Source organism: Malus domestica, chromosome 15, assembly GCF_042453785.1.
Source record: "Malus domestica chromosome 15, GDT2T_hap1".
NCBI classification, from domain to species: domain Eukaryota; kingdom Viridiplantae; phylum Streptophyta; class Magnoliopsida; order Rosales; family Rosaceae; genus Malus; species Malus domestica.
Window position 1 is genome coordinate 18,658,675 of NC_091675.1, and position 21,575 is coordinate 18,680,249.

The following is a 21,575-nucleotide window of genomic DNA, read 5'->3' on the forward strand; positions in this document are numbered from 1 at the left end:
GACGCTTTATGAAAGCTTTTGCTAGGCCGTTTTGAGTGTGAACATGGGGTACATTAGGCCTGTAAACGGGTCGGGTTTATTGGGTTCGGGTCGGGTTCAACCCGACCCGTTAATTTAACGGGTCACCCAAACCCAACCCGTTAAGCTAACGGGTCATCCAAACCCGACCCGTTAAGCTAACGGGTCTTAACGGGTCACCTGTTTCATTTTTTTTTTTTTTTTTTTTTTTTTTTTCACATTTCATCCAAATCAATTACAACCTATGTGACAAAAAAGAGAGAGAAAGAGAGGAGAGAGAGAGGAGACTGAGTGCTAAAGAAGTGTGTTTTGGTGGAAGAGATGGGAAACAGGAATGTGATGGACGGTTTGGTTTGGCTCCTCATTTTGTGCAATTAAATCAAAAGCATTAATCGGCTACCGTCCAGTGATATTTATTTTCGAAAGTAGAAAGTTTTTAAATTTGATTCTCGTCTATTGCAAGTTTGATATCGAATTACAACTAACTCATTGTTTGATATAACTCAATGTAATTTACGTTTTACACATCAATTAATTTGTAACGTATACTAAAGTTTTGTATACAAGTAAATACGAAATCACATCAAGCAATATGTAAACTTTGTTCTTCATCACATGTATCACTTTGTTCCAAACAAAAGTTTTTCAATTAGCTCTCTTTCGTCTTATTGCATTGCATCCTCTACTGCTTTTTTGCCAACCTTCTTGTATTGCATCCTCTGCTGCTTTTTTGCCTTCAACATTCACCTTTATGTATTACATGCAGATTAAGTAGAAAAATATCTCTCAGCTAGTATTACATGCAAATTAAGTAGAAAAGGAATCCTCCAAAAAGTGTTTAAACAACACCAAAAGCACTTGTTAAATCTGTTGACATAAAAGGAACGAGAAAATGCTTAGAATTTAAATTCCTAAAAGTCTAAAATATAGCAGAAAAATGAACCAACAAGCACCAAACGGTAATTGCATTCAAACTAATGTTCTATAACTAACAAGCACTAAATTCAAATTTATGAACTTTTAATTCCAAATTTCCAAACCGTGCCTTAAATTCAAACTGGAAAGAAAGGAAAAAAAAAGCACAAAGGATTCGTTCGGTGTCTAGGATTAAATATTTCACTATATTCAATATATTTTGAAGGCAGATACTGAAAAATTGTGTCCAACCAAAAAGTAGAAGAAAGATCCAATCCCCCCAAATGATAGGACGAGAAGGGTCAAGTTCCCTTCATGTCTAATCTTCCACTTCTAATCCCCTAAAAATGAAAAAGCATGCACCATTACCTTCAATATACCTTGAATTTTATGACTTATCCATTCCAATTCAATCCTAGACACCAAACAATCCCAAAAGGTCTTACAACTTGGAACATAGAGCTATGTTAAAGACTTTCATAAACTAAACGAATCATGCACATAACTGCTGCTAGAAATACAGTAAAACATGCACTTGATTTCCTCAAGTTTCAGTATACTAAAACAAAAGAGCCTCGTTCATGTATGGATTGGCTTAGAAAACTTAGTCATACAGAAATACTCATACTATCCAATACTGATACAAACATGCAAAAAGTAACTAAAAATGCAAAAAGTAAGCTCCTATGAAAGATCTAATGTATCAAATGAGTCAAGAGTCTGACAAATCTGAAATCCGCTAGTCATAACTGTCATATGTAGAAAATTGGAATATAAGCAGAATAACTACTTCCCCAATAGCTTATAGTCAACTTACTGCTTAGAATTTGTGTCTCATAACTTCCACATTTAGGAAGTGGAATATGAGCAGAATAACTACTTTCCCACTAGCTTATAGTCAAATTACCACGAAGAATTTATAAAAGCACTCCGACCCACCTTTACTTCCAACCCCATCTCTTCTCCACTTTTTGTAACCTTCAAAAGCTGGATACATAAAAAGGGGAAAACTCCGGAACAACTTGATCTTGTGAAATAAATATAAGCCACATATTCTCAAATCTAGAGAATAGGGTCACTGTTATACATCCATAATCATACATGATTGGGATGGTGATCAGAGTAACACAAAAAAAAAAGAACGGAAGACTCATTCCTAGAGAGAGTATGTTTATTCCAAGGGTTAGACAAAAATCCTTACTAACGGGTCTTAACGGGTGGTTAACGGGTTTCGCGGGTTCACCCAAACTGACCCGTTATGTAACGGGTGACTAACGGGTTGACCCGTTAACTACCCGACCCGTTAACCACCCACCCGAATACTAATTTTAACGGGTCGGGTCGGGTCGGGTTAACGGGTTGGGTTAAAAATGCCAGGCCTAGGGTACATGATGTTCCACATTTATCCCTATTGACATGCAATAATTGTCAAAAGTTTGTGACATAAACTCTCCAGCATTATCCAGTCGAATCGACTTGATTGGATAATCAGGGTGGTGAGCCCTTAGCTTAATGATTTGAGCTAGGAGTTTAGAAAATGCAGCGTTGCATATGGAAAACAAGCAAACATGTGAGCATCGTGTTGATGCATCAACCAACATCATAAAGTATCTGAATGGTCCGCATGTTGGTTGGATAGGTCCATAAATGTTCCCTTGAATCCTCTGAAGAAATTTAGGGAGGTCGTGAATAATATTTGTATATGAGGGTTGAGTATTCAACTTCCCTAAAGAACACACTTTGCATGGTGAGAGTCCAACATAAGGATGTAACTTATGCCTGTGTGAAGATTTGAGGATACAGCACATCATGTCACGTCCAGGATGTCCCAAACGATCATGCCAAAGCAACAAAGTGTTCGGGAACTCAGGCATAGGGCCAGCCACAATGTGGGCTTCTATGCCGCGAATGGTTGTGATGTACAACCCATTTGGCAAGCGTTCCAACTTCTCGTGAATATGTTTCTGGCCATATTTATACGAAGTGATACAAAAAAATTCAGAACCATGATCTTCAGTGGTTTCAAGATGATATTGATTATCTCGAATATCTCTAAAACTCAGCAACGTTCTTCCGGAACGTGGAGAATATAGTGTCTCCTTAATGGTCAAAATTGTACCATTAGACAACATGATATGTGCCTTTCCATCCTTCAATCAGGTTGGATGAGCCTGAGAGAGTTGTTAAATGAGCTTTCTTGGGTATGAAGTTAGTAAAATAGTGTCATTCACGCAAGATGGTATGTGTGGTTGCACTATCTGCCAGACAACTAACTTCCCCACTAGACATACTTGGAAATAAATTGATTGAATTGGTCACATGTATAAATATAAGTCCATTCATTCAATTAAGCAATTCGAGAAAATAATATCCATTCAAATAACAATCCATAATTCAAAACAAACCAAAACCAAACAAATTATTCCAAATACTTAGAGAAATTGTTCAAAATTAAACCATAAACCTAGCAAAATAGGGGGGTAGGGCCGGCCACTCCTAGTGGGTTTGGCTAGTAGGGATAAACACCCTAAATACATGTCTATTTTATTCATCCATAGGCGCTGATGCCTTCTGGAAATCCGATATCTCCATTGATGTAGTTGCATCTTCCGGATGATCTACATGTGTAAAGTTAGACTCACGACGGGAATGATACTTGGCAATAGCCTCAGGAGAAGTTCGGCATACGCATGACCAATGACCCCTTGATCCAGAGCAATAGCACATGTCCAATTCAGTAGAAGCAGCCTGAATGAGAGCTTTGCCCTTGTTCTTGAAGTTTGGGACCTTAGAGGCGAGTGATGGACGCTGCTGGGTCACATTTCTTCCCTTAGGTGCGGCACTCTGTTGACATTGCGCCTGTGTTTGGGCTTGCCGCCCATTGCCACGGCCACGATGGTTATTTCGTCGTTCTACTATAATAGGTAGCATGCGCTTTAGGCGCGGCGTTTAAGCCAGTGGGTCGAGCTTGATGATTCTTTATCAAAAGCTGGTTTTGCTTTTCAGCGAGAAGTAAAATAAAGATCAAATCCGAAAACTTGGTGAATTTATGTGCCCTATATTGTTGCTGCAGGACAATATTGGTGGCATGGAAGGTCGAATAGGTCTTCTCCAGGAGATCTGGTTCGGTTAGTTTCACCTTACAAAATTTCAACAGAGAACGGATTCTACAAACTTTAGAGTTGTATTCATTCACGGACTTAAAGTCCTGTAAGTAAAGATGTTGCCAGTTGTGTCTTGCTTTTGGCAAATATATGTCTTTTTGGTGATCGAAACGGTCAGCCAGAGTAAGCCAGAGGTTATGTGGGTCCTCCTCAGCGAGATACTCAGTCTGCAGTGCATCATGAATGTGTCTTCAGATGAAGATCATTGCAGTAGCCTTCTGAGCTTCGTCAACAGGTTTGTCGGTGATAGGTGCCTCGATGGTGGCTCTAATACCCTTTGCAGTGAGATGAAGCTTCACGTCTTGAACCCACTTCAGATAGTTTCTTCCATAGACTTCTAAAGCGTAGATATCGAGCTTGTTCAAGTTCGACATATCCCTAAAACGGAGGGAGAAAACGTGATTAGTCATATGGTAAGCCATAAACATATATCGTAGAACATACAAGTTCTATAGACATGTAGTGGTTTAATTTATGCATGAAAACTATGGGTTTCATGTGGTATGTTTTGAATGAAAACTTCAGGTTTCAAAGGCACTACATTTGAAACTATAGGTTCAATTTAGTTTTATGAACAATTAGTTCATAATGAGAGGTTCCTGCAAGAAACACATAATGCAATATACTAACTAAGTGTAGTAGATTTAAGGCTCTTCGAGAACTCAAGTGTGAGAGCTTCGTTACTACAAAAGTATGTGACAGTTCAAAGTATAAAAATAAATTATTGAATCGTTAATGTCTAAAAGTGATCTTCAGGTCAATAATTTTGTATTCATTATCAGATTAATGAACTGCAGGTCACTTTTAATTAATTCAATAAATCGGGTCATACGGGGTCGATTGTAGAAGCTAAATAATAATAAAATAATATTATTGGATAAAAAAAGATAGCCCCAAAATAATTTGGGCTTGGTGCCGTGGGTAAGGGCACGGATGTAGGTACCTTAAGCATAAGGCAATGCCCAAAAAAAAAACCTTGGGGTGGTTTGTAGGCCACGGTGAAGGGAGGAAACCCCAGCCGCAAGTTGGGTTTCGAAATTGGACTGTGAGGGGGGCATGGAAACAAGCCCAGTACACACTGGCTTGTGGGCGAGCACGCTGGAAGGCCCAACGAAGACTGGGACCTGGGTCGTGGGCACGGGAAGCTAAGGGCTGGCTACTGATGATGCAGGTCATGACACAGGGGGCCCAACAAGCTAGGCTTGCGGGATGTGGACCAGAAACTAGGGCTGCATGCCCGTGGTTGTGGAGCACCAAGCCCTACAGGGGCTGCGCAGGTAGTCCAAGGGCATCAGGATGGTGCCATCCCACGGTGAGACAAAAAACATACCCAATTTTCGAACCTTGCTAGTAACTATGTGGGTTGTGTTGTAGGCCTATTTGATTGAACGATCTAAGGTTTAAAGAGAGAGAGGGCGCCGACCAATATTAGAGAGAAGAGAGATTGATTTAATTGTGAGGTGTATTTGATTCACCCCATTGTGCCTTTATTTATAGTAGTAGGAAAGGTAAAACCTTTCCTTTTAGGATTACAACATTTAATAAGTAATCTAATCCTAATAGGAATATAAGATACATTCCCAGATTCCCTAGGATTTACACAATCACATTCCTATTCTAAATATGATTGCAACAGGTTGCTATTTTTAAACATTTGTTCCAATTCAAGTCTAATATTCAACAAAGGGTAATGCGTAAACTAAATTTTTAGACCAAATTTACAAATCATATGACGTGTTATCAAAAGGTTTAATTTGGTGCCCATTCATTACTACTTATACATATCCTTAAAGACTCGAAAATATCATTATTTTTTTAATCTTATATTGAAGAGGTTAGTAAATAAAAAAAAAACACATCACGATTTAAACAAAAACACTTTAAATGTTCAAATGGAAGACAAAACTCATAATCTATTTACTTGTAAGGCTGAAGTTTTTTGGTTTTCTTCTCTCAATACAAAATAAATTTGATTTTTTCGTGTTTCTAAATTACTGAGTTTGAAAAGCTTTTCTAAATATAGTTTTATTGATGTCTTACATATAAAAACAAATATTTTTTTTTATATGAAGTAAGGGCACATTTTTTTAGCGTTGTCCGAGCTTCAAAAATCTCTGGACTGTCCCTGTTTACCACATATTACTTACGTCATTCATATAAAGCAACTCTAGTGGGAGCAAATAGCCTTAGGAATAGGTAATCCAATCTACTCCCCCCTTCCAAAAACCTTTCACATCAGTCCAAGCAACTGGGGATCAGGCAAAAAGTCACAGTCCTAGTGCCTGAGTAAATATGATGCAAGGCTGATGTCATCCACGTTATAAAAAAATTTTGCGCCAGGCGCATGGAAAACACGCGAGACTGGGGGCGCATCTCTAAAAAGATTGCAGACGATGGGGTCCACATGCAGTTTCTGTTGGGTTTGGGCAACGTGATTGCTTTCCGACTGTTGGTTTTCCAATGGCTATTTTTCTTTTCCAACGATAAAATGAGATCTCCCCCAACGAGTAGATGATGTGGCTACAATCTGGACTATTTGATTTTCCGATCAACTATCCATTTTTCTTGGCAATAAATTTTTTTTTTGAAAATGTTACCGTTAGCCATGTGTCACAATCTAGACTGTTATATTATAAAACGTAGATGAGTAAGTAATGGTTGCATTACAAACTTTGAATTTGGTCAGAGTTTTGCTTGTTCAACTTCAATGAAATAGGAAATGACATTGTTTGGCTTCTTCCCCAAGAGGAATTCTTACATTCATGTTGATTACAGTCTGTATATGAATAAAAATATTTATGCTCACAAGACAAATTTTGATTGGCGTTGGAGAAATTCATATTTATATAAACTCAAAAGGTTTTTTTAGCCAAAATGGTCTATGAGATTGACATAATTCCTCATTTTGGTCTCTGAGATAGATTTGGTTATTGAGATTTGAAATCGATAAAAGTGGTCTATGAGTTTGTCCACCATCAATCATTTTGATTATTTCATGAAATGTTTTGTTAAATAACCAAAATGACAGAAATACCTCAATTTAATGAACAATGGGTCAAAATGATTTGACAAAAATTGAAGGTATTTTTGTCATTTCATCCTTATTTAATGGAGATGTTTCACGAAATGACAAAAATGATTGATGATGGACAAACTCAAGGATTATTTCTATCAATTTCAAATCTCAGGAGATAACGTAAGGAGTTATGTCAATCTTAAAAGCCTATTTTGGCTAAAAATACAAAAGGTAGATTTCATGTCATTGTGCACAAATTTGTATACTTTACTAATTTTGCCAAAGAGCTTTGCCCAAACATTACCATAAGAATAATGTAGCATGAAAAATATATAACCACACGACTTATGTATACATGCTTCTAAGTATAGCAATGAAATTGTAGTTAAGCTCGTTAAGAGCATCCACCGCATGCACCTGAGCTCCTACGCTCGATTTCTCCCTCTCAATATCGCTTGTATAAAAAACTCATTCGTATCAGAACAGTCCCTGTGAAGTTCCACTTGGAGTTGGATGGTTCTGATCAGGCATGATTACTATTAACATTACTCACACTTGACGGTGATTGATCAAGGTGTCTTCTTTTTGAGTTATACATCGATTCATCTTCGCTCGCGCTTCTATTTGAAGTCCTCTCCATTTGTCTTCTTTTCGACCGGCTTTTCACTTCCTCTTCCTTCTCATCAACAAATGTGAGAAACGTTTGAACGCGTGTGGACCTGGAGCTACCAGTAGTGACCAGTTCCTCAGTGTTGTGCTTGCTGAACTGGTGCAGCATCATGCAGAAATATATAGCGAGTGCAAGGAAGCAAGCTGTACCACAGATAACAAAGAGTCCCCAGAAGCTTTTGAGTTGAAGCCTATCGACTTGCAGCTTTGCGCCTTGTGAGGCACAAGGAGTTCTCATAAGCCATTTATCATGGATCCTTTGTAGATCCCCGTTCTCCGACAGCTTCAAAAGTGCAGTAGACAGGTCCACCGCTAAAGGCGAGTCCCTTGCAAAAGCCTGAATAGAAATGAGCAACGAATTGTTGTCAGATCGTAATCTGTATGATTGATCAACAAATTTATGTTTGAATATGTGGTATAGATTGAAAATTTGATAACGTAACATATCAGACTCTATGAATAAAAGATAACTTACAAATCCCCAGCCGGTTTTGGTGAATTCTTGACCTACAACACTGAAATCACATCTGCTCGAGAGGAAAAGTTCTATGTAAGCACGCTCGTCAATCACTGCAGCAACACCACCTTTATGGGGACCAGCTTTCAAGGCTTTGGCATAGTCGTCTGGCATGATAAGAGGAACGAGTCTGGACTTGTCAACATTGAGTTCGTCAACTAGATAATTCCGGGCAAATGAACCTTGCTGGTAGCCAATGGGAGCGTTGCTTGAAAGCAAAGCGTGAATGCCTTTGATGGAGGAAGAAAGCTGTTGCACGGTAAGGATTGAGGTCAAACTTGCAGTGTAGCTTGAGTTGATTATAAGAACAACGAACAGCCATACTATTAGCACTAAGCGACCAAGGGTGCTGACTGTATTTTCTCCTGCACAAGATCCCAACCCAAAAAAGAACAATACGAGTAGATTAGCACAAGCCGAAGCTGCTATTAACTCATGGTTGCTAAAAATCTATGGAATTAGTTTGAATTTACTCACTGTGCGCAAAGAACCAAGTCGAAAAGCTAAACCTGCAGAAGGAAATCACAAATTGTAAGTGAATTTGGATTTTTAATGCATCAAGAAGATAAAACTCCAAACATAAATGATGAGAAATGAACCCCAAATGTCTTTAAACAAAGCAAAAAATTATAAGGTTTGCCAACGTAGAATGCGATCACATGATATGGTTCTTAGCTACTCACCACAGAATAGTGACAAATTGTTTTTTTGGAGCCCCCCGAAAATCATCATTATGCCTGTGCTCTAAAATCCAAACAGCTGTTCCAACAATGAGAAAGAAGGCGGCCGTCACACCCCACATCATGGGATTGAATGGCCTCAGGAAAGCCCAAGGATTTGAATTCAATGTTGGTGTAACAGGTGCAACTACTACTAGCCCAGATTCGATATATGGCTGGGTAAAATCCGCCATCCTTGTTCGGTTGGTGATGATTGCAATGTCACCTATTGCTCCATCGTATTCCTACATAAAACAAGAAACAGGGCAATCAGAAAAACATTTACCTCCTAAGTTTTAAGAAATTTTCTGTATACAATGATACTCACACCCGTTTGGATTTTGTGCACAAGCTCAGTGACACTTGGATTCTTATGGCCATCACCAAAGGGAATCAGTTTGTATGGAACAGCATAGGGCAACAAGTTCAATGCAGCAGTAAAAACATCAATGGAGTATCCTGTGAACATGTCATTGCCTTCTGTGTATGAAACAAATTCACGAAAACTAACACGTTTTGGGACTCCAATCCTCAAGTGCCTTCCGTTGTTTGGAAACACCCAACCACGAGGCTTCTGTGTTGTTTGTCCAGGCCAAATTACACTGTACAGTTTATCACTTGAATTGGAATGATTTGGTGGCTTTGTGTAAAGTGTTTCTGGACGTACAACTGATAATCCCGAAAAATTGGACCAATAACCAATCGTCCTAATCCCCGTTCCAATCACATTTATGATCTCAAACGCAGGACGAATGAGGTCCTTTTTTGGAGTAAACTTCATCGGGCCAGATACACCAGTCATATTAACCTGCAAAATGTTTTTCATTAACAGATTGCCTCCATTAAAGATGCTCATAGCATCAAGATTCAGATCCCCTCCGCGAAGCTGAGTCAACCGTGAATCATTTGAGAATGAAAGATTTCCCCCTTGATCAAAAAAGGCATCGATTGCACGAGCAAGCAACCACACAGTATCGTAGGCATAAAGACCATAAGCATTCAACCCAATTGGGCCCTTAGATGTCTGTCCACTAGTCAAGTTGCTCCACCTTAAAACAAATTTTCTTTTCAGTTCTGTCTCTGGCGTGTACATGCGCAGCGTTAGAACTCCCTGCATATCATCCATCATACCTGAAGGGAGAGGAGAGGCGGTATCTATTAAAGTAGAAAGCCAACTAGTAGCTATCCAGACATATCCAGTTCCCATCATGCCAAGATACTTGGCCACATCGAAAACCAGAGGACCCCAACTGCCATAAGCATGAAGAACAATAATCCGAGACTCTGTTAAAGCCACTTTAACCAGAACATCAGTGATGTTATCCCGATTAGAATCAAGGACCAATGGCGCCTTGTATGATATCTTACATCGTTTCTCAGCAAGCATATTTGCTAATGCAGTAATCCCGTTTCTCCCATGGTCATCGTCAACATAGAGTGCAATAACCTCTCTCCATCCGTAGTAATCAACCATTTCTGCTATCGCAGCCATCTGATAAAGGTCATTTTGGGTACTTCTAACAAAGAATGGGAACTGAAGTGCTGACAGGGTGGGGTCTGTTACCGAAAATGATACTAGAGGAACTTGGAGCTCATTTGCAATATGAGATATTACATGAGCGGTGACAGCATTCTGCGGTCCAATTATCGCTATTGTGTCTTTCTCCATAAACCGTAAGGCTGCAGACAATTATAAAATACAGAACCATAGTTAATTAACTTATCAATGAAACAGTGATCCTACTACCCATATAATAAAAAGTAAGAGAAGAGTTTAAAACTTTGAACGAATTCGCAAGACGTACCTTCAATAATGCCCAGAAGTCCACTGTAATTTGAGTCCTGCATTGTAACAATCATCTTGGTGCCACCAAGAACAGATGGATCAGAATTCACATCTTTGACTGCGGCTTCTATTGCCACTTTGGCAACTTTGCCAATAATGGTGTCGAAAGAGAAAATTGCCCCGAGATTTACAACATCTGGTCTAGTGGAGACATTGGTAGTGCTGGCACCATTTGAGGCCAACCCATTACAGAAAATCATCAAAACCAGGAGCCAAACTATACTCATGGCTAACTGTTCAACCATGAACCCTAAAATTTTCACCTTTCTTTGCCAAGGAAGCAATCCAACCTCCCAGAAAGTGATACAATCAACTGGAGTTCATACTCAAACACTACATAATCAAGAAAACATCGAAAATAAACAAGAAACTCAAAAATTCATCCAATAACAAGAATAAAATATTGGTATTGAAAGAATCGGCAGATTTAAGCTCAACAGCATAAGCTCCGCAAGAAGTGGATAAAACAGGGTTTAAGAAGCAGAAATTCTCATTAATAAGTAGATCTAATCATGAAACACAATAGGTAGCTGATAAGTATTAAGTAGAAATGCTTAATTACCAACAAATAGATGAAATTAAAGTAAAACAGCAGCTTGTGAGGAAAGTGCTTACTTTGAGGGAAAAGCAAGAGCTCTCTAAAATGAGAATTTTTATTTGTGGGATAACAAGAAGATGCATATTTTAGCAACATTCAATTCAACAGTGAAAGGGCATTTAAAACGTTAAAAAAACAGTGAAAGAAGAAAAATAAACCTCAGAATGTCGATTCCAGATGAAAAGACAACTAACCCAGCATCTACCGACTTAATCCAAAGAACTGGACTAAAACCCAGAGACCTTTCTCGAGAAAACTCAATTCCGCCACAACGATATCCTGTTGCATTGAAGTTCTCTCTCCAAGAACAACTAGAATTGGCCAACTGGGCTTCTAACTTTCTATCTAAAGAACATGAAAGAGGTACAAAATGCAAAAAGATTAATAAAGTATGGAACTTTATGCATAAATTGTCACACATAAGTAGAAAGTTCTGAAGAATCTCATGTATTGTTGGGAGAATATAATTCGCATGCTTAAATGTGGGTCGGAAATCAATAACAGGCAGAAAGCAAGGGACTTTGTTGGACCTGATGAGATGTTGCTCCATGACATGAGGATGACGATCCCGGAATTCTCAGTGGCAAACAAAATGGTGTTTGTGGAGGAATTTCCCCCTTTTCCTCACCATGTGAAGTTGGGAGGTATTGTTGCAGTACTTTTGCTTCCGTTCAGGATATTTTTGCACCTAGTGATCACAACGCACTAAAATGACTTAAGTGCCTTGTATTACCTTTCGTCTTTGTTTTTCTTCTCGTCGATTTGTTTGTGATTGTTTTTAAGATGACTAAAGTTACTTTTTGACAACTAAAAACGCTCTATAGAGAATATCCTTACGTCACATGCTTATTCAACATATTTACAATAAAAACACTTTTAGCATAAACTCATATAACCACAAGTATTCTTTACAAAAAGCCATCGCAAAACGGACAGTGAGGCATGCCTTGTGCCTTTCTGTTTTCTATGAAGTAATCCTTTAACCAAAAAAAAAGGGACAGTGAGGCATGCAACAAGATAAATAGAAAAAATGAATGAAAATATACATACAATTGGTGACATCCAAAAACATTTACCGACTCGAATATGACTAAGAAACCAGTGGAAGTGGTACCTTTATGAGCAAAGAAGCGCACGCCCGTGGCTTCCACCTTCTCATATGCTTCCTCCTGTTGCTGCTTGTGCACAGACAAGAACAAGAATGTGGTCCATTTTTGATTCTCGGGTCTCAATCGGAAACAGTATTTGTTCAATTAATTCCAACAAGATTCTCTTCAGATATTTTTTATGAGGATCCTGAGGATTTACGAATCGTGTCTGTTCATCGTACATCGTGCGGTCAATTTTTGTCAAATACTGTTTATATTTATTTTTACATAAAAATATTTAAAATAATTTTTTACCGCACGATATACAATAAATTGAACGAAGTGATGAAGATCCAGACTCCAATTAATTGGCTTAACCTGGAGGCCATAGCCACATGTGAACCATCTTATATGGACCATGTGGTCCATACTGGACGCTGAGTTGAGTTGGCTGCTTTCACCAAAATGATTTAGCACATATGCTCAAGATTCTTTTTAAACAAGAGAACTCTGCACACCAATTTATCATTCAGACCAATGTGGACGTACCACCTCTAAATATCTTCGTCAGAATTTCCAAAACTCATCGAGTGTGCCACTCTAAAATCTCTAGACGATTTGGGGTAAGAATTCTGTTGACTACAAGTTGTCTTTGAGAAACCGGAGTATGTATCTCACGAGCTTTTAAGTTTTAGTCAACTAAATTCCTACCCTAAGTCATCTAAGAATCTTTTAAGTGGCAAAAATAGCATTGACAAACGGCTCACATTGCATTACAAATGGTAGTTTGGCTAAACTTTACCAAACATGAGGCACAGTGGTTTGGAACGGTTTTCAGCTTGGGTGGTACTTGCATAATAGTCCAAGTTTTGTGTCTACAATTTTCCATTTTAATAAAAAAAATTGAATTTGTCACTCTGTACTATAGTTAATTAGTATTCCTCTTCACAGTAGTGAGAAGTCTTAAGTATGATTAGAGATGAGCTATAATTATTCCAAAAGAAAAAAGTAAAGCATTTTGTTATAAATCTTAACAACAAACGGTCGTTGTTTACGAGATTTGAACTCATGACATCCTCCCACAAACACTTATACAACAACTATCTGTCAATGACATAAGTGTTTGTTTGACTTAAACTTACATCAAGTGATTTAATTTTATACTAATTAGAGTACTAACTTAAGTTTCTAATGATTAGGCTTTTGGCTTAGCAAAAGGGTAGTGCTATCCACACACCAATTTTTACTTCTCACACACCTCTTAATTTTTGGGCCGTCAGATCGAATGAATTGAAGAAAATCAATGACCAAAAATTGACAATGGTGCGTGAGAGGTAAAAATGGGGGTGAGAATAACACTATCTTAGAAAAAAAGTAACTCAACATTTAATTAAACACTTTCATCCAAACCATCAATGGAACTACAATCTTGATCATGCACTACTCTGTTTGAAGCCTTCTCAGTCCTCTTCCTCTTGGTTCTGCTTTTCACTTCCTCTTCCCTCTTATTTACAAACGAAACGAAGGATCGAAGGCGTTTTGCTTGTGAGCTCTCGCAGTCGGAATCATAATGCTTGTAGTACTGGTGCGCCATGCGAAGAACATGAAGAACAAGAGCGAGAAAGCAAGCTGTGCCACTCAGCAGAAAGAGACCCCAGAAGCTACTCATCGGAAGGCGGTCTACGGCTTGCTTTGCTCCTTCTGCACTGCAAGCACTTTTCATCAGCCATTTGTCATGAATCTTTTGAAGATCTCCCTTCTCAGATAGTTTCAACACCGCGGTTGACATGTCAATTGCAAGAGGCGAGTCCCTTGGAAAGGCCTAAAAGGAAGGACCAACTATTATTACACTAATATAGGAGTGTTAGACAGTCTGATACGTTATGCTGTCAGACTATCGAATATTAATATATGACAACGTAACATATCAAACTAGAGATATGCTAAGAAAAGTTTATATTAAACAAATGTCATGTACTTTTGTGAATGATATGAAGGGATATGAGATACTTACAAAACCCCAGCCCATTTTGGTGAATTCTTGACCTACGATACTATATCCACATCGAACGGAGAGGAAGAGCTCCATGTATGCACGCTCATCAATCACTGCAGCAACACCACCTGCATTAGGACCATCTTTCAAGGCCTTCTCATATTCTTCTGGGGAGTTAAGAGGCACAAGTCTTGACTTGTGTATGTTTAGCTCATCAGTTAAGTAGTTTTCAGCGAATGAATTCTTTAGGAAACCAATGCGATCATTGCCGGTTGCCAGACTTTCAATCCCTTTAACAGGTGAAGAAAGCTGTTCGACAGTGAGGATTGATGTCAGGCTAGCAATGTAGCTTGAGTTGAGTATTAGAACCACAAATAGCCATATGATAAGCACAAATCGACCAAGTGTGCTGCCGGTTTTTTCTTCTTCATAATGTTACCAAGGAATAAGATCAGCCAGTTTGTAAGTAAGAATTCTTTTATTCAAACATAGATGCAGAAGGGGGAGCACGCGGCTCTATCGACCTTGACTACGCCTATGTTGATATATAAGTAAAATTAACAAAACGTAACGCTCTTTATTTCACTTACTCTGGGAGAAGAACAGAGTTGAAAAGCTAAACCTGCAAAGCCCCAAAAAAACAGAACAAGAATTGTATTAACACAGTTAACAAAGTTCAATTTTACATTAGGAGATGTGGATTGAAGAACTTACCAAATAATTGTGACAAATTGTTTTCTCGGACGGCCTCGAAAATCCTCGTTAGTCCGACGCTCCAAAAGCCAAACAACTGCTCCCACAACTAGGAAGAAAATGCCTGTGACACCCCACATCATTGGAGTAAAAGGCCTCAAAAATGCCCAAGCACTAGAATTCATCTTCCTAATTGGAGCAACCACAACTAGACCAGACTCAACATATGGCTGTGTGAAATCCACCACCTTTGTTCTGCTAGTGGTGATTGTAATATCTCCCACCACACCATCAAACTCCTGCATAAAGATTGAAACCCGAAAAATTAATAATCATACTGATGTCAAGCAAAGTCAAATAATTTTCTTATGTGCCATAAATTTTATACTTACACCAATTTGGATCCTGTGTAGAAGTTCATTGTTTTCAGGGTTTTTTTTACCATCCCCGAAAGCTATAAAATTGAATGGGACACCATATGGCAGCTCGTTTAAGGCGGCTTGAAAGACATCAATGCAGTAGCCAGTGAACTCAGTGCCTTTTACGCCTACAAACTCGCGGTAGCTAACTCGATTGGGGACTCCAATCCTGAGCTTTCTTCCGTTGTCGGGGAAAACCCACCCGCGAGGCTTCTGAGTTGTTTGTCCGGGCCAGATGACGCTGTATAATCGTTGAGTATCAGTGCTGGAACCATTAGAGTGCAGCTTCCTTTGAGACATATCAGGTGGATCAAGCGACAGGCCAGAAGAATTGGACCAATAACCAATAGTCCTAGTCCCTGTGCCGATCACATTGATCACTTCAAATGCAGGATTAATCAAGTTTCCGTCTGGATTGAACTTGATTTGCCCAGTTAATCCAGTTGTATTAACCTCTAAAATGCTTTGGAGCAGCTGGCTGCCACCATTAAACATGTTCAAAGCATCAAGGTTTAACTTGCCTCCTCGTAATTCGTGCAAATTTGAGTCATTTGCAAAAGAAATATTTCCTCCACGAGAGAAAAACGAATCAAGGGCATGAGCAAGAAGCCATACAGAATCATAGGCATATAGACCATAGGTATTTAAGCCGAAATAAGAGCCATTCACCCTCCTTGCGCTAGTCAAGTTGCTCCACCGCGATTTAAACTTGTTTTTGAGTTCTGATTCTGGCGTGTACATTTTCAATGTGAGAACCCCTTGAATGTCATCTGTTGCTGTAAAAGGCAAGGAAGGATCTGAATCTATTATGGTGGAAAACCAATCTGTAGCAATCCACACATATGGACTCGACATCATCATTTGGCTTTGCGCTTCGGTGAGCACTTGTAAACCCCAACTAGTATAAATGTGCAGGATCACAATCCTAGACTCCATTGAAGATACACTAATCAGTGCCTTTCTGATTTCATCTTTGGTTGCCTTGGGGCTCAGAGGTACCTTGTACGAAATTTTACAGCGCTTTTCGGATAGCTTGTCCCCCAAGGCAGCAATAGCATTCCGCCCGAAATCATCATTTACGTAAATTGCTATGACATCTCTCCACTCATAGTAGCCAACAAGGTCTGCTACTGCAGCCATCTCAAAGAGGTCACTCCTCGTCGTTCGAACCAAGAACGGGAACTGATTTGGAGACAGAGTGGGGTCTGTTGCTGCAAATGATAGTAAAGGGACTTGTAGCTCATCGGCGATGTGTGATATTACATGAGCTGTTGCTGAGAATTGGGGGCCAATTATGGCCACCGTGTCGTTCTCCATGAACTGCAAAGCTGTGAAGGAACCCAAAAAATTAATAAAATCTTTGGGGCTGTTTGATAACCATTTCGTTTTCAGGTTTTAGTGTTCATTTAAAAAAAAAAAATTACTGAAAACTGAGCAATTCGATTACATGATCTGCGCAGAGGGGAAAAACATGGGAAAGTTAACAAGTTTGTACCTTCAATGATGCCTAGAAAGTCGCTGGATTTGGTGTTCTGCATTTTAAGTGTCAGCTTTGTTCCATTGAGAATCTCTGGATTGGAATTGACATCTTCAACTGCAAGGGTGATTGCGAGTTTTGCTATTTTTCCAATGACAGAATCGAAAGTGAAAATCGCGCCGATGTTCACAACATCAGGTCTTGCAGTGACATTAGTAGGATTAAATCCACTTGTAGAAGAGCCTTTGTAGAAAACCATAAATAACAGAAGTATGGCTAGATTCATGTTGATGTTCAAACTACGGAAGGACATGTTTGAGCTCCAAAAGCGGGAACCACAAGTTAGGCCAGTTGTCTAGGTTAGTATGCTCACTCTCTCCTTGTACACAAGTTCGAATCCCCCTCTCTGCATGTTAAGAGTAGTTTATAACTCACATTAAGAACAATAGAACATGCTCCAAAAACACATGCATGCATGTTGTCCAAAAATACCTAATAAATCAAACATGAACAAGATCAATCTGAAGGGCATAACGAATAATGATTAAAGCTTACATTATGTATCGTCACTCAAGCCAAACACATACGAATGAGCTCCACGAGAAGGACAAGTACGAAAATTTCGTATTTTAAAGTCCAGAAATGGCCTGTGTGTTATGCAGAATGACCAAAGGATTATATAGGCACCAAAACAGCACCGGAAACCAAGTCCGCGGGGACATCAGCTGGTGTGAAAATTAAAGTGTACACTGTACACGGTGTTGAAGAAAAGTATCAGAACCAAATAAACAAAAAATTATGACATGATCAAACAAAAAATAATCTTGTTTTTGGGAAAATGTACATAGCACGTAGATGATACCGAACACAGATCTACAATATGAAAAACTATACCTCGAATTTGCGTATGAAAATTGTAACTCTCAATCTACAATGCGTATTTCGACGACAACAAAAAAAATTTACGATATGTACAACTTGGCATTCTTAAAACAATAAAAAGCAACCTAACACAACATCATCCGGTGATAAGAAATAAGATGACGAGCATCATCATCACTTGAAGGTGGTGAACAGAAATATAACAAAAAACAAAAGTTTTTTGTAAAGTTTTTTTTCTAAATAAATGCTAAGGAGACTCTCGCAAGGTGGAACTCTTCATGGACTTTCTGTCATGTCACAATTAAACGTTAATTTATATGCCAACATTACAAAAATTATGCAAAAAACATAAGGTAGTAGATAGTCCATAGATAGTCAATTTTGAGGATCTTCTTGACATTTCATTATTTTTTTTTTGGGTAATCAGAAAATCTTGTCACCAATACTAAGACAGCACCCATGGGAATGGGCAACTATTGGGAAAGAACTTGGCTGCAGAATTCTGAAGAACTTGGCTGCAGCCGGTCCTACTTACACCCAATCACGGATAAACACATGTCCAAGTTTTGATTTGAACACGTGTCCAAATTTTGATTTGAACACGTGTTCAAATTTTGATTTTTAATCAAAACTTGGACATGTGTTCACCCGTGATTGGGTGTAAGCAGAACCGGCTGCTGAATTTACAGCAACCAAGTAGTGTTCCAACTATTGTATCATTATCCAATTGACTTGACTTGATTTATGGCCACTTTCGGGAAGTGGTGATCACCATTCAGCACTATTTTAAGGAAGGATAATGATGAGACCAAATTCTTAAATGATAAGTGAAATAAACACGTTAATCAATATTAATAGATAATGTAACATTAATAACCACATTATTTAATTTAAATTTGATCTTTCTAACATTATCCTTTAAGGAAAGTCATGTCTTATTTTTTATTTAGATAATGCTAGGCAAACCAAATTTTAAAATCAAATTAACAGACCAAATGATATGTAACAAATAGAAAATAAGTACGTTAATCAACACTTAAGTAATAATACAATCATCCACATCCACATTATTTGGTTTACAAAATTTAGTTTAAAAATTTGATCTCCCTAACATTATTCTTTTTATTCTTACAAATGATACCGTTAATGAGTTAGATAGTTAAATATTAACAAAAAAAAAAAAATTAATAAGAATCGAACTTGCACTATAGTATATAGACATTATAACTTTTGATTACTGCGATAAAGCGTCATTTGCGAAAAAAAAAATTGAGATAATTATCTTATGGCATTATCATGAATAGTAATTCATACTCTAACGTGGTCACTTTATTCTCCATAACAGTCCTCACTGATCACCGAAAATTTTATTTTCCTATAATTAGTAGTATCAACTGTGCTTCTTTTTTTTTTCTTTTTTTTTTAATCATGTGACGTAAGAAAGATAAACACAGGGTTGAGAAAGTGGGGAAGGAGCTACCATCCACTAAGCCTGATTAGCGATAATGGATTGCATAAAATAATCAACCAAGGACAACCAAGTTATTGGGAGGAAATTGGAGAGTTAACATTAATGACATAAGTATTCAGTTACTTTAACGTTTCGTCAATAATACAATGTCATTTATAAATTCTTTTAAACATAAAATTACAGCATACTTGTCACATAAAAGTCAATCACGGTGAAATAAGGTTTCTATATTTTCATTAACCCCGCACACACTTATTTCACAACATTCAATATATTCGAGGGATGACCAGGGTAAACTCCCAAGGATGCGGTCTCAACTAATCATGAGTTCATAACTAACGTGTTGTGCTTTTGGACTTCTTGTTGTGCCACACGTCCAACATTTGTACCGCGTTCAGCCTTTGGACTCATCACATGTGTTTCAAACTTATTGTGAAGAAAAACCTTACATGCACTTAAGATTTCATGAACTATTATATTATAATAATAAATTTAATGATTTTTTAAAAGATTAAGTACCTAAAATCCTCCAAACTTTTAATGTCATTTTAAATTGGTCTCATCTTTTTTAAACGTTTCAAATAAGTACTCAACCTATTGAAAATATCACATTCGTTAAGTCTCAGTTAATTTTTCCGTTAAATGTACAATTGATAACAATGAGTCTCACTTTTTAGCTTACTTGGACACTAAATAATAATTAAAACTTAAAAAAAAATGAAGATGAAAAAAATAAAAAGTAAACAAGCAAATTCACAAATAAAATGGAAAGCAAAAATGAAGATCGGGAAACATCAAGCACCCGCCACCTTCAAGCTCAGCTTACGACCATTGGAACCCCGCACAACCTTTATATTTAAAACCCACCAACCGGCTCAGCTTCTAGTTCTTCTTTGTGCTTGGTGAAGATGGTGATGACTGTATCATGGCAATTCATACCATTTCAACAACCTCCACGACCTTGTTCTCGATGTTGACGACTTGAGTTGTAGGGTAGAGTTGGTGGTTGGGCGTTGGGTTTAGAGGTGTTGGGCTGATGGGGGTAGTGGTGGCTGTTACTTAGTTGAGGCCATACTTCCATGACCTTCTATTGATTTTAGAGACAAAGTAAACCCTAATTAATTTAACAAAAATTTAACTGGAACCTAATGGATGTGACATTTTTAATATGTTGGATACTAGTTTGAAATGTTTAAAAAGATTGAGACCAATTTAAATGACATTAAAAAGTTGAAGAATTTTCAGTACTTAATTCCTTTTTAATTATTATACTAGAGAAATAATCAACAATGTAACTTAAGTTTTATCAATGTAGTAGTTGTGAAGGAGATAGGATCCTTATCGGATCCTCTTTGTAAGGATTCCGGGGATCCTTTAATCTTGTTCATTCATCGTATATTATGCGGTTAATTTTCGTCAAGTACTGTTTATGTTCAGTTTTAAATAAAAAAATTAAAATAATTTTTAATTATACGATATACAATAAAATAATACTATTAAAAAGTTACCACAATCCTCATAAAGAGGAATCGACAAAGATCCTATCTTGTTGTGAAGGATCGAGAGCGTGACATGTGAATAATGTGGCCTAAGTAGTCAATCCAGGCACACCACCGAAGGTCAATAGCCTATGATGATAAGGGGCACAATGCATTTGTCACGTCAATCCCTGCAGTGGATACGAAAATCCATCATCTTTACTTGGCTTGTGCTGTGTATTGGTGTCACCTACTATAACACTAATCCTCCCGTGATGTTATTAGTTTAAGTTTATATAAAGAATAAATGATGTTGTCGATATTTCATAAGAAGTGTGTTATCCACATATCTTTTTTTATTTCTTAAACATCATTATTAATTTATATTTATTGATCTTTTTCAATTCATTCGATCTGACGGCCGAAAACTAAAAAGGTGTGGAAGAAGTAAAAAGGGATGTGTGGATATCACATCCCATTTTATAAACATACGGTAGAATGCTTCATATGAATAAAATTAATTCTAATTCTATTGAAGAATGTGGTGTTTTGAAAAATATTGATGGTAAATAGTTTCTGAAAGTTTGCACCAATTTAGGCATAGGTGAT

General features: G+C 37.8%; 2 protein-coding genes across 6 annotated transcripts; both read right to left on the minus strand.

Moving 5' to 3' along the window:
- Positions 1 to 7,359: 7,359 nt before the first annotated feature.
- Positions 7,360 to 12,696, minus strand: LOC103400979 (glutamate receptor 3.6-like). 5 transcript variants are annotated; one of them, XM_017323261.3, is made up of 9 exons: positions 12,577 to 12,610; positions 11,993 to 12,150; positions 11,621 to 11,807; positions 10,824 to 11,197; positions 9,347 to 10,698; positions 8,983 to 9,263; positions 8,777 to 8,808; positions 8,258 to 8,664; positions 7,360 to 8,119 (listed from the first exon to the last, which is right to left on the minus strand). In XM_017323261.3, the coding sequence occupies exons 4-9, from the start codon at positions 11,107 to 11,109 to the stop codon at positions 7,637 to 7,639; spliced, it is 2,841 nt and encodes a 946-aa protein (XP_017178750.3). In that variant the 5' UTR covers positions 11,110 to 11,197; positions 11,621 to 11,807; positions 11,993 to 12,150; positions 12,577 to 12,610; the 3' UTR covers positions 7,360 to 7,636. The 5 variants fall into 5 exon arrangements, with proteins under 5 accessions (XP_017178750.3, XP_028949782.2, XP_070670755.1 ...); XM_029093949.2 differs by having other exon boundaries at positions 11,657 to 11,807; positions 12,577 to 12,604; XM_070814654.1 differs by lacking the exon at positions 11,621 to 11,807 and having other exon boundaries at positions 12,577 to 12,696.
- Positions 12,697 to 13,547: 851 nt separating this feature from the next.
- Positions 13,548 to 17,823, minus strand: LOC103400984 (glutamate receptor 3.6-like). The gene is made up of 7 exons (XM_029093500.2): positions 17,691 to 17,823; positions 17,154 to 17,541; positions 15,632 to 16,986; positions 15,261 to 15,538; positions 15,137 to 15,168; positions 14,565 to 14,971; positions 13,548 to 14,372 (listed from the first exon to the last, which is right to left on the minus strand). The coding sequence occupies exons 2-7, from the start codon at positions 17,446 to 17,448 to the stop codon at positions 13,941 to 13,943; spliced, it is 2,799 nt and encodes a 932-aa protein (XP_028949333.2). The 5' UTR covers positions 17,449 to 17,541; positions 17,691 to 17,823; the 3' UTR covers positions 13,548 to 13,940.
- Between the last annotated feature and the right edge of the window lie 3,752 nt (positions 17,824 to 21,575).